This window comes from Theropithecus gelada, chromosome 3, assembly GCF_003255815.1.
Source record: "Theropithecus gelada isolate Dixy chromosome 3, Tgel_1.0, whole genome shotgun sequence".
Lineage (NCBI taxonomy): Eukaryota > Metazoa > Chordata > Mammalia > Primates > Cercopithecidae > Theropithecus > Theropithecus gelada.
In genome coordinates, this window is record NC_037670.1 from 34,057,561 (window position 1) to 34,070,529 (window position 12,969).

The 12,969-nt window shown below is 39.5% G+C and overlaps 1 protein-coding gene and 1 pseudogene across 3 annotated transcripts in view; both read left to right on the top strand.

Annotated features, from left to right (window-relative positions):
- Window positions 1-292: 292 nt before the first annotated feature.
- The window catches only part of N6AMT1 (N-6 adenine-specific DNA methyltransferase 1), a 17,689-nt gene continuing 5,012 nt past the window's right edge, over window positions 293-12,969 (top strand). For 2 of the 3 annotated variants that reach the window (XR_003118582.1, XM_025379570.1), the window contains exons 1-5: window positions 293-454; window positions 3,202-3,288; window positions 4,336-4,426; window positions 6,737-6,820; window positions 11,681-11,822. Coding sequence is in view for 2 of the 3 variants with exons in the window: in XM_025379570.1 (XP_025235355.1) it covers window positions 321-454; window positions 3,202-3,288; window positions 4,336-4,426; window positions 6,737-6,820; window positions 11,681-11,822 (538 nt within the window). In the remaining variant the exon portion in view is untranslated. The remainder of the gene's footprint in view (window positions 455-3,201; window positions 3,289-4,335; window positions 4,427-6,736; window positions 6,821-11,680; window positions 11,823-12,969) is intronic. The other variant, XM_025379571.1, reaches the window with a different exon arrangement.
- On the top strand, window positions 7,609-9,488 carry LOC112620534 (annotated as a pseudogene).

Sequence of the window (12,969 nt, forward strand, 5' to 3'; positions counted from 1 at the left end):
AAACTAGGAGTAAAACAGAATTTCTAAATATTAGTAGAATGAAGAACATTTACCTTAGTCAAAAACAACTCAGAATGCCCACTATCAGGTTCTAGTTAACAGAATAAAATTTAAATGTTCCAAAGGAGAAAGTAAATGTCAATAGTCACGGATTATACAACTGCCTACTTAGAAATTTCAAGGAGGTCCCCAGACAAATTTAGATATAAGACCGAAGAACACTCCGGTCGCCCGGAACTCCAGCCCTACTCCCAGACCGGCGCTTGAGGGGATGCGCATGCGCGCGCCCTGCGCAGGCGCGCAGAACGCAGTGAAGGACTATGGCGAGCCGGCGCTTCCCTACGCCGTTCCACGGGCACGTGGGCCGCGGCGCCTTCAGCGACGTGTACGAGCCCGCGGAGGACACGTTTCTGCTTCTGGACGCGCTCGAGGCAGCAGCTGCCGAGCTGGCGGGGTGCGAGGAGGGGAGGGGCTCTGACGGGAAAGGGCTGAGGCGTTCTGAAGAAGTGCAGTGGCGGAGGGCCGGGACGGTGGCTATCACCGCCCTGAGCCGGAGGAGGCGGGGTCCACTTGCAGATGATTGACAGCCAGGACGCCGTAATTGAGAATTTTCCTGTACTTATAAGTAATGAGTGTGCCGGGGACACATCTCCTTTGCCAGGGGCTGCTCTGTCTCATGAGCTCCCTGACTGCTTACCATGCAAAGGCGTCTCTTTTCCTGTCACCTGTTAATCTGAAGAACACATGTCCCTGAGAGATGCGATAGTGTAACTCGTTTGGAAACAAAATATTCCGGAAACGTTGATTATTAATTTTTAAAGTATTAAATATTAAAATTGCGTGGTATTATTTGGTTTACTCAGCACATAGCACCCTTAACAAACATGAAAGAAAGTTGTGTTACTGGAGGGGGGAAATATTTTTAAACCCACTGGATAGCATACTCTAGCACCAGCCAGTCCTCACTTGTGGCTACAGAGCACTTGAAATGTGGCTAGTGCTACTGAGGAACTGAATTTTTCATTTAATTGTTACAAGATAGAAAGTTACATCCAGCTAGCAGACAATAGTCTACCCTAGCACTTTATTTAAATGGATTTGTTGAAGTGATCGCCATCAATTTTAAATTAATAGCAGAAAAAATGAATACTGACATTGTGATTTTTAAATGTAAGGAATTTGTGTTGTTAGATTTGTTTGAAAATGAGGTGAACTGGGTTTTCTCAGGATGGAACAAACAGCTGTCAAATTTCAAAGATCTATATTGTATTTATTTATCCCTCTTAATCTTGGTCATATTTCTCCACGTATAAAATGCCCCAGCTCTTATTAAACTAGTCTTTCATTGTAGATGATGGAACTTTTGGATTTACTGGAGTATAGAGTGGAACAGTACTGTTTTATAACTTGTCTTTTCTCAAGATAGCCCAGAAAGATTTACAAGCACAAATTGCACTGCAAAGTATGCTGTAAAAGGAGCTGATTTTGTTATAAAGTCTTGGGTTATTTCTAGTTTGGAATTCTAATTATTTATGAGACCGTGATAGTTATTTTCAAAGAGAAGCCACCTGGTGAGATTCACAGACCTTACTACCACCTAATAAAGACTTGTCAGATGTGTAGACTGGTTCCAAAAGTTTAAAACCTCTGGAGCTTGTCACTGGGTAGTTGTTTTGGGAGTTTAGTGCTAGAAATTTCCCTAAATGCCATCAAGCTGATCTTTGTGATAGGGATAATTTATGCTTTTGATGCATGTGTAACATTATAGAGGCCTGGCACTGTGGTTTATTACTGTAGTCCTAACTACTTGGGAGGCTGAGGCGGGAGATCACTTGAGCCCAGGAGTTAAAGGCTGCGGTGAGCTATGGTGGCACCACTGCACTATAGCCTAGGTGACAGAGCAAGAGCACGGATCTAAAAAAGAACTTCCAAGATTATAGGCAAGAAAATAAATTTTTTTTTTTTTTTTGAGATGGAGTCTGGCTCTGTCGCCCGGGCTGGAGTGCAGTGGCCGGATCTCAGCTCACTGCAAGCTCCGCCTCCCGGGTTCCCGCCATTCTCCTGCCTCAGCCTCCCGAGTAGCTGGGACTACAGGCGCCTGCCACCTCGCCCGGCTAATTTTTTATTTTTATTTTTTAGTAGAGACGGGGTTTCACCGTGTTAGCCAGGATGGTCTCGATCTCCTGACCTCGTGATCCGCCCGTCTCGGCCTCCCAAAGTGCTGGGATTACAGGCTTGAGCCACCGCGCCCGGCCAAGAAAATAAATTTAATGGAAAGATAAAGTACGGTAGAATGAAGATTTTAATAGTTAACAGCATTCTCGGATGGCTAACATTAGAAGATCAGATACTATTATCTGAATTAGCTTATAGCTGTACAGAAAAGGAATTTTTGTCCTGCTCTATTACTGGGGGACCTTTTAATTCTCTAGGATATACTGATGGCTCTATGAATGTTAGGTGTTAAAAATGATAGAGGAACCTTTTATCAAAAATAAGTTTAGTAATAATACAAACCTTATCATTTTAGGAAATACTAAGCTAGGAGCTCCTTGTGCGAAGGAATGGTATCTTTCACATTAAGATTTCCAACCCTGGATTAATGTTTTTCCATACTTTTTTTTTTTTTTTTTTTGAGACGGAGTCTCGCGCTGTGTCACCCAGGCTGGAGTGCAGTGGCGCGATCTCGGCTCACTGCAAGCTCCGCCTCCCAGGTTCACGCCATTCTCCTGCCTCAGCCTCCGAGTAGCTGGGACTACAGGCGCCCGCCACCTCGCCCGGCTAGTTTTTTGTATTTTTAGTAGAGACGGGGTTTCACCATGTTAGCCAGGATGGTCTCGATCTCCTGACCTCGTGATCCACCCGCCTCGGCCTCCCAAAGTGCTGGGATTACAGACTTGAGCCACTGCGCCCGGCCCATACTTTTTAATGTAATGGTTTGTCGAAATTAACTGAAAGCCATGTTTGGTAATATATAACTTTTGTAGACTTATATTACATACCCAAAATATTAGTAATTTTGAGTTATGCAGTATTAAGTATGAAGTAGTTGTCAGAAATTACAAATTTCTATTTTCATATATTTGCAGGTTAGTGATGATGCTAGAGAAATATACGTGCTAGAAATAAAGCTAGCACGAGAGTTTTCTGTGAAAAGTATTTTGATTCTACTGTACTAATATTTATTTTGTTTTTTTTTAGAGTGGAAATATGCCTAGAAGTAGGGGCAGGGTCTGGTGTAGTATCTGCATTCCTAGCCTCTATGATAGGTCCTCAGGCTTTGTACATGTAAGTATATCATATTCATCTAGATCTTCCACTGACAGGTTAACCATGATAACTCTAATGAAATAATTTTTAAATAGACAGTATGTATCTTATAGTATTTAAGCATAGCAAAAACTCAGATTACAAACTATGCTTCCCTAAAAATTATTCATGTTCAAACTGCTCCATCATACTGCATAATTGTAGAAGCAGCATAATTTTAGATCGTCTCTAAATTTGATTTATTTCTTAGGTAAATAATTTGATATAAGAAATTTAAAGTTGCTTAAATTTATAGAAAATTGGAGAATATAGAAAAGTATAAAGAAGAAAATTAATATCACCTATAAATTTTACCATACGTGGTCCAACTGAGTTTCCTTCTGTTTTTTTTTTTTTTTTCCATTTCCTGTGTTTTTTTTTGAGACAAAGTCTCGCTCTGTCACCCAGCATGGAGTGCAGTGGCGTGATCTTGGCTCACTGCAACCTCGGCCTCCTGGGTTCTTGCCATTCTCCTGCCTCAGCCTCCTGAGTAGCTGGGATTACAGGCACCTGCCACCATGCCCAGCTAATTTTTTTTTTGTACTTTTAGTAGAGATGGGGTTTCACCATGTTAGGCAGGATGGTCTCGATTTCCTGACCTGGTGATCCACCTGCCTCGGCCTCCCAAAGTGCTGGGATTACAGGCATGAACCACCGCGCCTGGCCCATTTCCTGTGTTTTTAATTTAATTTTGTCTCATAAACATTTTCCTATCAAAAATTGCCTTTAAATTTCATTTTTGGTGGCTGCATAGTACTCCTTCGTTGGATGTATCATAATTTCATAAATTCCTTCAGGTGTGTGTGCATGTATGTGTATTCTACTCTTGGACATTGTATCAATATAACAGTCTTTTTCATCAGTAGAACAAATCCTTGTTTTCTTCTTATTTGCCATTATTGAATACATTCTAATTTTTTTTTCTAAATCTGTTCTGTGTAGAATTAATGGAACATTCCTTGAAATTACTCAGAAACAGATTTGCCTTATAGACATAGGATAGTTTCCTTCCATTTCTGTTTATAGGTGCACTGATATCAACCCTGAGGCAGCAGCTTGTACCCTAGAGACAGCACGCTGTAACAAAGTTCACGTTCAACCAGTTATTACAGATTTGGTAAGCTAATCTTTGTCCAATAATAATTTTCTTTTCAAATAAGGTTAAGATGTTTTAGGTCAAAGAAACTTTGGTAAGTAATTGACTTTTGACCCACTAAGCAGTATACCCTATACAAAGTAAATTCTTCGTTGATGTAATCCATCTTTTCCACAATTCAAAAGGAATTTATATTAACTTATATAGATCAGACCGCTTTCAGTCAGAAGTTATAGTGAACCCTGTTCAAACTGGCTTAAATTTAAAAAGTTAGTCCAGTTAGTTAGTGCAAAGGCTAAAGTTAGTGTGTGCAAAGACTAAAATTAGTATGTGCAAAGGCTCACACCTTTAGTCCCAGTACTCTGGGATGCCAAGGCAGGATGATTGCTTGAGCCCAGGAGTTCGAGACCAGCTTGTACGATATAGTGAGACTTCGTCTCTACAAAAAATAAAAATTAAAAAAAAAAAGCTGGATGTGGTTGTGCACACCTGTGGTGCCAGCTACTTGGGAGGCTGAGGTGGGAGGATCGCTTGACCCTGGGAGGTTGAGGCTGCCTTGAGCCATGATCGTGCCACTGCACTCCAGCCTGGGGAACAGAACAAGGCCCTGTCTCAAAAAAAACAAAACAAAACAAAAATTTGATGGCTTCAGCACAGCTACTTCCAGGAACTCTAAGAATGTTATAGACGTCTTTTTCTTATCTCTGAACTTCTCTCTGGTGGCTCTATTCCTAGGCAGTCTTTCCCTTCATGGTAACAGGATGTTTGCATATCTGTATCTTATTTCTCAACACCTTCCCGAGGAAAGAGGCCCTTTCTATTCAGTTACTGTAGAAGAGGCCCCAGAATGAGTATTATCTGGATCAACTTGGGTTATGTGCCTATCTGTCAACCTTTTGCTGTGGTCAGAGGAGATTTGAATATGGAGATGATTGGCTTCAACTTGGCTCCTAGTCCCATCCCAGGAGCTGAGTTGGCATAAACCCTACTCAGGCCACTTAGAGAATGATGGGAGGTAGAGCTTCCCTAACAAAAGTCAAGGAAGTTAAATCAGAAGAAAGGGGCAGTGGGTCCTCAGAAGGTAAAAACAACAAATGACAACTGCACAACCATTGTTTTAAGAAGTTAACAGCACACATTTTCAAGTGGCAGTTTTAAATTTGTGGGTTTTTAATTTATGTATGTGAAATACCTTTTTATAGGCAAAAATAATAATAGCATGCACCAGGTAGACATATGAAATACAAAATAATTCTGTGCTCCTTAACCTACACTTTTCTTACACTGATGAGTGTAGGTAACTTTCCTGTTTGCTTTTTTTTTTTTAATTTGTAAATGATTTTGTAGCTTAGAAGGAATTAAGTCAAAGAGATAAGAAATTATTTTATATTATTAGAAGTTGTTACTGCTAATAAAAGCTAGGGTATCAAAAAGGTACTCCGGTAAGTTGCATGAGATCAATGTGGTGATTTTTTTTTTGTATTTTAAAAATTTCTTTCTTTTTTTCTTTCTCTTTTTTTCTTCTTTTTTTTTTTTTTGAGACAGAGTCTCACTCTGTCGCCCAGGCTGGAGTGTAGTGGCACAGTCTTGGCTCACTGCAAACTCCGCCTCCTGGATTCAAGCAATTATCCTGCCTCAGCCTCCCGAGCTGGGATTACAGGCACCCACCACTGCGCCTGGCTAGTTTTTTGTATTTTTAGTACAGACTGCGTTTCATCATGTTGTCCATGGGTTGGCCAGGCTGGTCTCGAACTCCTGACCTCAGGTGATCCGCCTGCCTCGGCCTCCCAAAGTGCTGGGATAACAGGCATGAGCCACCATGCCTGGCCTAAAAATTTCTTTAATGTTTCCATAATTAGTGTTAAGTAAGTGTTTTTGATAGAATGGTGAAACACCAGAGATAGAAGAAACTATAGAACATTATCCTGTAAATCATGGTAGGTATCTGTACAGATATGGGAAAAATTGTGAAAATGTTAGCAAATATAGTTGTAAACTTACATCCAAGTCTATACAGATTATACAGAATTAGAGTTTGCTTTCTTATTTCATTTTCTAAAAGTGAACCCAGAATATAAATATATGTGCTGTTGAGGAATACAGGCTTTTTAATATTCATTCTGATAGTTTAATTTCCTTATTTTTACTTAATAGCCTATATTATTTTTCTGAATGAAAACGTAAAAATACTTAACTTCGTTTCTCTCTACAAGTGCAGGCCCTAACACATTATTTTCCCAAAAACATGGAAGATTATTTTTAAAGATTGATGTGTCAATTATTTAATTCAGAGTTTAATGTAAAATTCTCACTATTGTTGAATACATTTAGGTCAAAGGCTTGCTACCAAGATTGAAGGAAAAAGTTGATCTTCTGGTGTTCAATCCCCCCTATGTAGTGACTCCACCTGAAGAGGTAAAACATACAACAAAATTTAATTATTAATATTTTCAATTATTTTGTTTGTAAATTCAAATGGATGTCACCCTATGACATCGATCAGCTGCTGCTATCACAGACTGCTCTGATTTTACTTCTGATTGTCAGTAATTGAGTCCTATTAATAGACCTAGGAAAGGAACCTTAAATGATGGAAATACAAACTGACACATATCTGTCACTAAAAATCACATTCGTATCAGGCCATGGTGTTTATATTCATATATTCGAATATACATGTACATATATATTACACATATCCTTTATCATGAATAAAAAATTTGCAGAACAAAATGTTTTAACCTGCCGTGCACAGTGGCCCACGCCTGTAATCCCAGCACTTTGGGAGGCCGAGGCGGCAGATTACTGAGGTCAAGGGTTCAAGACCAGCCTGGCCAACATGGTGAAACCCCGTCTCTACTAAAAATACAAAAATTAGCCGGGCCTGGTGGCACACACCTGTAATCCCAGCTGTTTGGGAGACTGTCACAGGAGAATTGCTTGAGCCTGGAAGACAGATGTTGCAATGAGCCGAGATCGGCCAGTGTACTCCAGCCTGGCTGACAAGAGTGAGACTCTGTCTCAAAAAAAAAAAAAAAAAATTTTTTTTAATCAATCTTAAATTCACATAGGAATTCCTTCTGAAAGTTTCTGGTTTCCTCCTTTCACAAGTATTTCCAAAAAGTGAAAGAGTGGAACCAATTCTCATTTCAGATAGGGAAAACAAATAATCTTGAAGTATATTATTTTTTAAAATCTCGGTAATGAATAGGTAAATCGTGTTAACCTTTTCCCAGGAATGGTCAAAGTTTAATAATGGGCTAAGACTAGCTTTCCTTTAATTATTATGCTTTTTTAATTCTTTGATAATTATTCTCTGGCAAGGCTAGTAAACATTATACTCACCTCAACGCCAAGATGGGAAGGATCCATTTGGCTGCCATTGCTACTAATGGCAGTTAAACAGCGAAAAAGCTATTGCTGTGCTGACATATGAACTCATATGACAGGGAAGTCAGGTGGTGAACAGCCGTTGAGAGAAATGCAGCTTCTTAAAGCTCTTTAGGAAAGCACTATCCAACTAGTGGGAAGATTAATCAATGAAAAGGAGATTCTGGGAACATGGTGACCTGAATGGGTTTCTTTTCTTCATGTTTCTAGCCCTAAGCCACATGCTTCTGAGCCTTACAGCTGCTGGGACGTATACATGATTGAGTGCAGGCAATGCCTTGGGCCTTTTTGCTTTCCCAACGGAAAGAAAACCTGTCATATTCTCATGAGCTGGGCAATTAGCTAGAAAGCAGGATAAAATACAACACAACAAAGATGTCCTGGAGCTTAAAAATACGTTTTACACAGTAAAACATCAGGCAGTGAATTAAAAGAGAATGTGGTCACTGTCAAGACCTGAATCAGTGGTCTGGAAACGCAATGAAAAAAAGATTTCAGTGCACAGAGTGTAAAGATACGGAGAAGAATTCACAAAGGTAAAAGAGACGAGACTCAGAGATTAGATCCAGGAAACATAATATACAAATAATAGGAGTTTGTATTTATAATAAGCTGTGGGTATACTTACTGATATATCCAGAAACATGAATTAAGATGTTGGTTTGTGCCAACAGCACAAATGGGGCGTATAACCCAGGAGAAAAGTAGAGAGAATGCCAGGAAAAGGAAGTCTCCAGGAGGAAAGTCTTAAAACCAGAGGAAATGATACATTTCCTAATATGATTAACTTTGTGGAAAATTGTGTTGAGAAGCTTATGATAGGTGTGGGAATGATTAGAGTCAAAAAAATTAAGCAAATGGACATAGTGAATGCCCATCAATAAGATGCAATACTTTTCTTCCAGGAAATATATAGCCCTTAAAAGAATGAATTAGAAGTAGAGAGGGGGTCTCACCATGTTGGCCAGGCTAGTTTTGAACTCCTGACTTCAGGTAATCTACCTGCCTTGGCCTCCCAAAATCCTGAGATTACAAGCATGAACCACCACACCCGGCCTCGATTCACTTTTAAATTTTATGGGGAGTCATAAAAACAGGGTTTTGAAACATTGAAGATGATCTGGCCATGATCTTTAATTTTCAGAATCCTTGTTGATGTCATCAGCATTGACAAGATGGCAGAGAATTTCCGTCTGATCTGTGACACCAAGGGTCACTTTGGTGTACATCATATTACACCTGAGGTGGCCAAGTACAAGTTGTGCAAAGTGAAAATCTTTGTGGGCACAAAAGGAATCCCTCATCTGGTGACTCATGATGCTTGCACCATCTGCTACCCTGATCCCCTCATCAAGGTGAATGACACCGTTCAGATTGATTTGGAGACTGGCAAGATTACTGATTTCAACAAATTTGACACTGGTCACCTGTGTATGGTGACTGGAGGTGCTAACCTGGGTAGAATTGGTGTGATCCCCAACCCTGGATCTTTTGATGGGTTCACCTGAAAGATGCCAATGGCAACAGATTTGCCACTCGACTTTCCAACATTTTTCTTATTGGCAAGAACAACAAACTGTGGATTTCTCTTCCCTGAGGAAAGGGTATCCACCTCACCATTGCTGAAGAGAGAGACAAGAGACTGGCGGCCAAACAGAGCAGTGGGAGAAATGGTCCCTGGGTGACACGTTAGGTTTTTGTATGTAATTAAAAATAATGTGGCATGTTTAATAGCAAAAAAAAAAAAAAAAAAAAAAAGAATGAATTAGAACTATATCAAATGATATGAAGAGATTTTCATAAGGTATTGTTGAATGAGAAAAGCAAGATGTAAGTAAGCGTATAGAATATATCCGGTCTTTGTAAAACATGGCAAAAAAGAAAAACCTGTGGTGTCGAAGATAGGCAAAGGCAGACAAACAAAACAGTAAAATCAAAAAGTGTGGCTTTTTTTTTCTTTTTCTTCAAGCTCTGTTCGACCTGCTTTTTAAAAGCAGGAATGTGAACATTTCTCTTCTTCATAAAGGTATATGTCCATAAGGTTATAGCTATAAAGCAATTATTTTTAATGAGGAAATATATGTTATATTAAATGAATGACTGGCAGACATTATTGTGTAAAAATAATTTAAACTAAAATATGGACAAAGGGCTCAAAAGGAAATAGGAAGAAATTAGTTGTGTAGGGTTAAAGTAACTTCTGAGGGACATCTTCAAAACATTCTTTAATCTTAAAAATAATGTACAATAGAGCAGTCTTGGTGGCTCATGCCTATAACTCCAGCACTTTGGGAGGCTGACGTGGGAGGATCACATGAGGCCAGAAGTTCTTGACCAGCCTGGGCAACATAGTGACAGCCCCCTTTTCTACAAAAAATTTAGAAAATTGGCCGGGTGCAGTGGCTCACACCTGTAATCCCAGCACTTTGGGAGGCCAAGGTGGGGGGATCACGAGGTCAGGAGATTGAGATCATCCTGGCTAACACAGTGAAACCCCGTCTCTACTAAAAATACAAAAAATTAGCCGGACGTAGTGGTGGGCACCTGTCGTCCTAGCTACTCGGGAGGCTGAGGCAGGAGAATGGCCTAAACACGGGAGGCAGAGCTTGCAGTGAGCTGAGATTGAGCCACTGCAGTCCAGCGTGGGCAATAGTGTGAGACTCCGTCTCAAAAAAAAAAAAAAAAAAAAAAAATTAACCAGGCATGGTTGTTTGCGCCTGTAGTCCTAGATACTTGGGAAGCTGAAGTGGGAGGATCACTTGTGCACAGGAGGTGGAAGCTGCAGTGAGCCATGATTACATGACTGCACTCCAGTCTAGGTGACAGAGGGAGACCCTGTCTCAAAAAAAAAAGTGAAAAAAGGAAACAATATAGAATGATAAGGATCTAAAGATTTTTTAATACTATATATGCTCTCAGGTGTATTGTTTCTAAAATATAGATTGTTAGAGGAAACATGCTTCAGTATGCCTTTATATAATATATAATAAATGGGTTCCTTAGAAAAGGTCTATGTGTTTCACACTTTAATCTACAAGAGGGCCAAATGCATTGGGACATTTTGAAACTTTGTTTCTGTACAGTAGGTATCTTACAATACAAGCTCCTCCTCCTAGCTTCTTTCTGTATTAAGTATAAAAGCTACCCACCTCTTTCAATTTAAGCATTGTACTAATAGTAATAACTGTTATTAAGCCCTTGATATATGCAGAGCAATGTTCTCAAAACTTTAAATATACTTCCTCATTCCTAACAGTGGATAAAAATATTTTTTTATTATTACAAAAACATTTTTTATCCAGTTATTATTTTTCTAATTGTACATATGGAACTATTCTTTTCCTAATTTTACAGATAAAGGAGGAAAGTAATTCACAAACAAGATTACTAATTTACCCAAGGTTACACACTAGAAAACGATGAAACTTAGATTCAACTTTACTGCTCCTTCGTCAGCAGTAAAAAATGCAAAATATTTACTTGTTTGGTGATAATACTTCTCAAAAAGATTCGGTTTGTGATCTAAATCAAACTTGAGTTAAAAGAAAACATTCTGCCGGGCGCGGTGGCTCACGCCTGTAATCCCAGTGCTCTGGGAGGCCGAGGCGGGCGGATCACAAGGTCAGGAGATCGAGACCATCCTGGCTAACACGGTGAAACCCCGTCTCTACTAAAAATACAAAAAAGCCGAGTGTGGTGGCGGCACCTGTAGTCCCAGCTACTTGGGAGGCTGAGGCAGGAGAATGGTGTGAACCCGGGAGGCGGAGCTTGCAGTGAGCCGAGATCGCGCCACTGCACTCCAGCCTGGGCGACACAGCAAGACTCCGTCTCAAAAAAAAAAAAAAAAAAAAAAAAAAAGAAAACATTCTTTCTAATTGTTCACAGGTAGGAAGTCACGGAATAGAGGCAGCTTGGGCTGGTGGCAGAAATGGTCGGGAAGTCATGGACAGGTTTTTCCCCCTGGTTCCAGATCTCCTTTCACCAAGAGGATTATTCTATTTAGTTACCATTAAAGAAAACAACCCAGGTAATACAGACCAATTTATTGTTTAAGCATTTATGTTGCTGAAATCAAAAGTTAATAATGTAAAATGCTATAATTTATAAGATAACCTGGCATGTTAATGAATCACTTAAAACAATTAATCACTGACAGTAGCTAATAAAGGCATAAATTCATGTTGAAAGAGAAAAGAGGTTTTCAGGGGTAAATTTTTCTTATTTTAAAAAGTGTTATCTTCTCTTTTCCCCATTTATAACCTAATATTCAAGTACAAAGATCGCTAATGTTTTCTTCTAACACCTCAGCCTCAGTGCTATGAATTTTCTCTCTACCCTCTAGTCTTCATGCCCTTGACAATTGTGCTGTACTCTTTAGTTCATCTGGAGTTCTATCATGAAAGTTATTTTATTGTATAGATTTTTATCTTTGTTTTCAGATTGCTTTATAACTAAATTGAACATAATCTTTCTTCTCTTTTTCTGTACACTTCAAGTTTGATTTTTAGCTTATACTAAAAATCCTCAGCCCTTCAAATCACATGATTGCTAGTTTTCTCTTGCCTTGCTTTCCTTTCCTTTCTTTTCCTTTCCTTTCCTTTCCTTTCTTTTCGTTTCCTTTCCTTCTTTCTTTTTCTCTCTTTTCTCTTCTCTTCTTTTTTTCCTTCCTTCCATCCGTCTTTCTTTCTCCTCCCTCTCTCCCTCCCTCCCTCCCTTCCTTCCTTCCTTCCTTCCCTCTCTCTCTTCCTTTCTTTCTCCTTCCCTCCCTTCCTCCCTTCCTTCCCTTCTCTTCCCTTCCCTTCTTTTACTTTTCTTTCTTTCTCTTCTCTTCTTTCCCTTCCTTCCGTCCATCGGTCCTTCCTTCTTTCTTTCTCTCTCTTTCTTTCTTTCTTCTTCCTTCCCTTCTTTTCTTCTTTCTCTTTTTCTCTTTTCTCTTCTTTTTTCCTACTGTCCGTCTTTCTTTTCTTCTCTTCTTTCTTTCTTTCTTTTCTTTCTCTCTCTTTTCTCTTCTCTTTTTTCCTCCCTTTGTCCGTCTTTCTCTCTCTCTTTCTTTCTTTCCTTCCTTCCTTCCTTCTTCCTTCCTTCCCTTCTCTTCTCTTCTCTTCTTTCTTTCTTTCTCTCTCTCTCTCTTTCTTTCTTTCTTTCTTTCTTTCTTTCTTTCTTTCTTTCTTTCT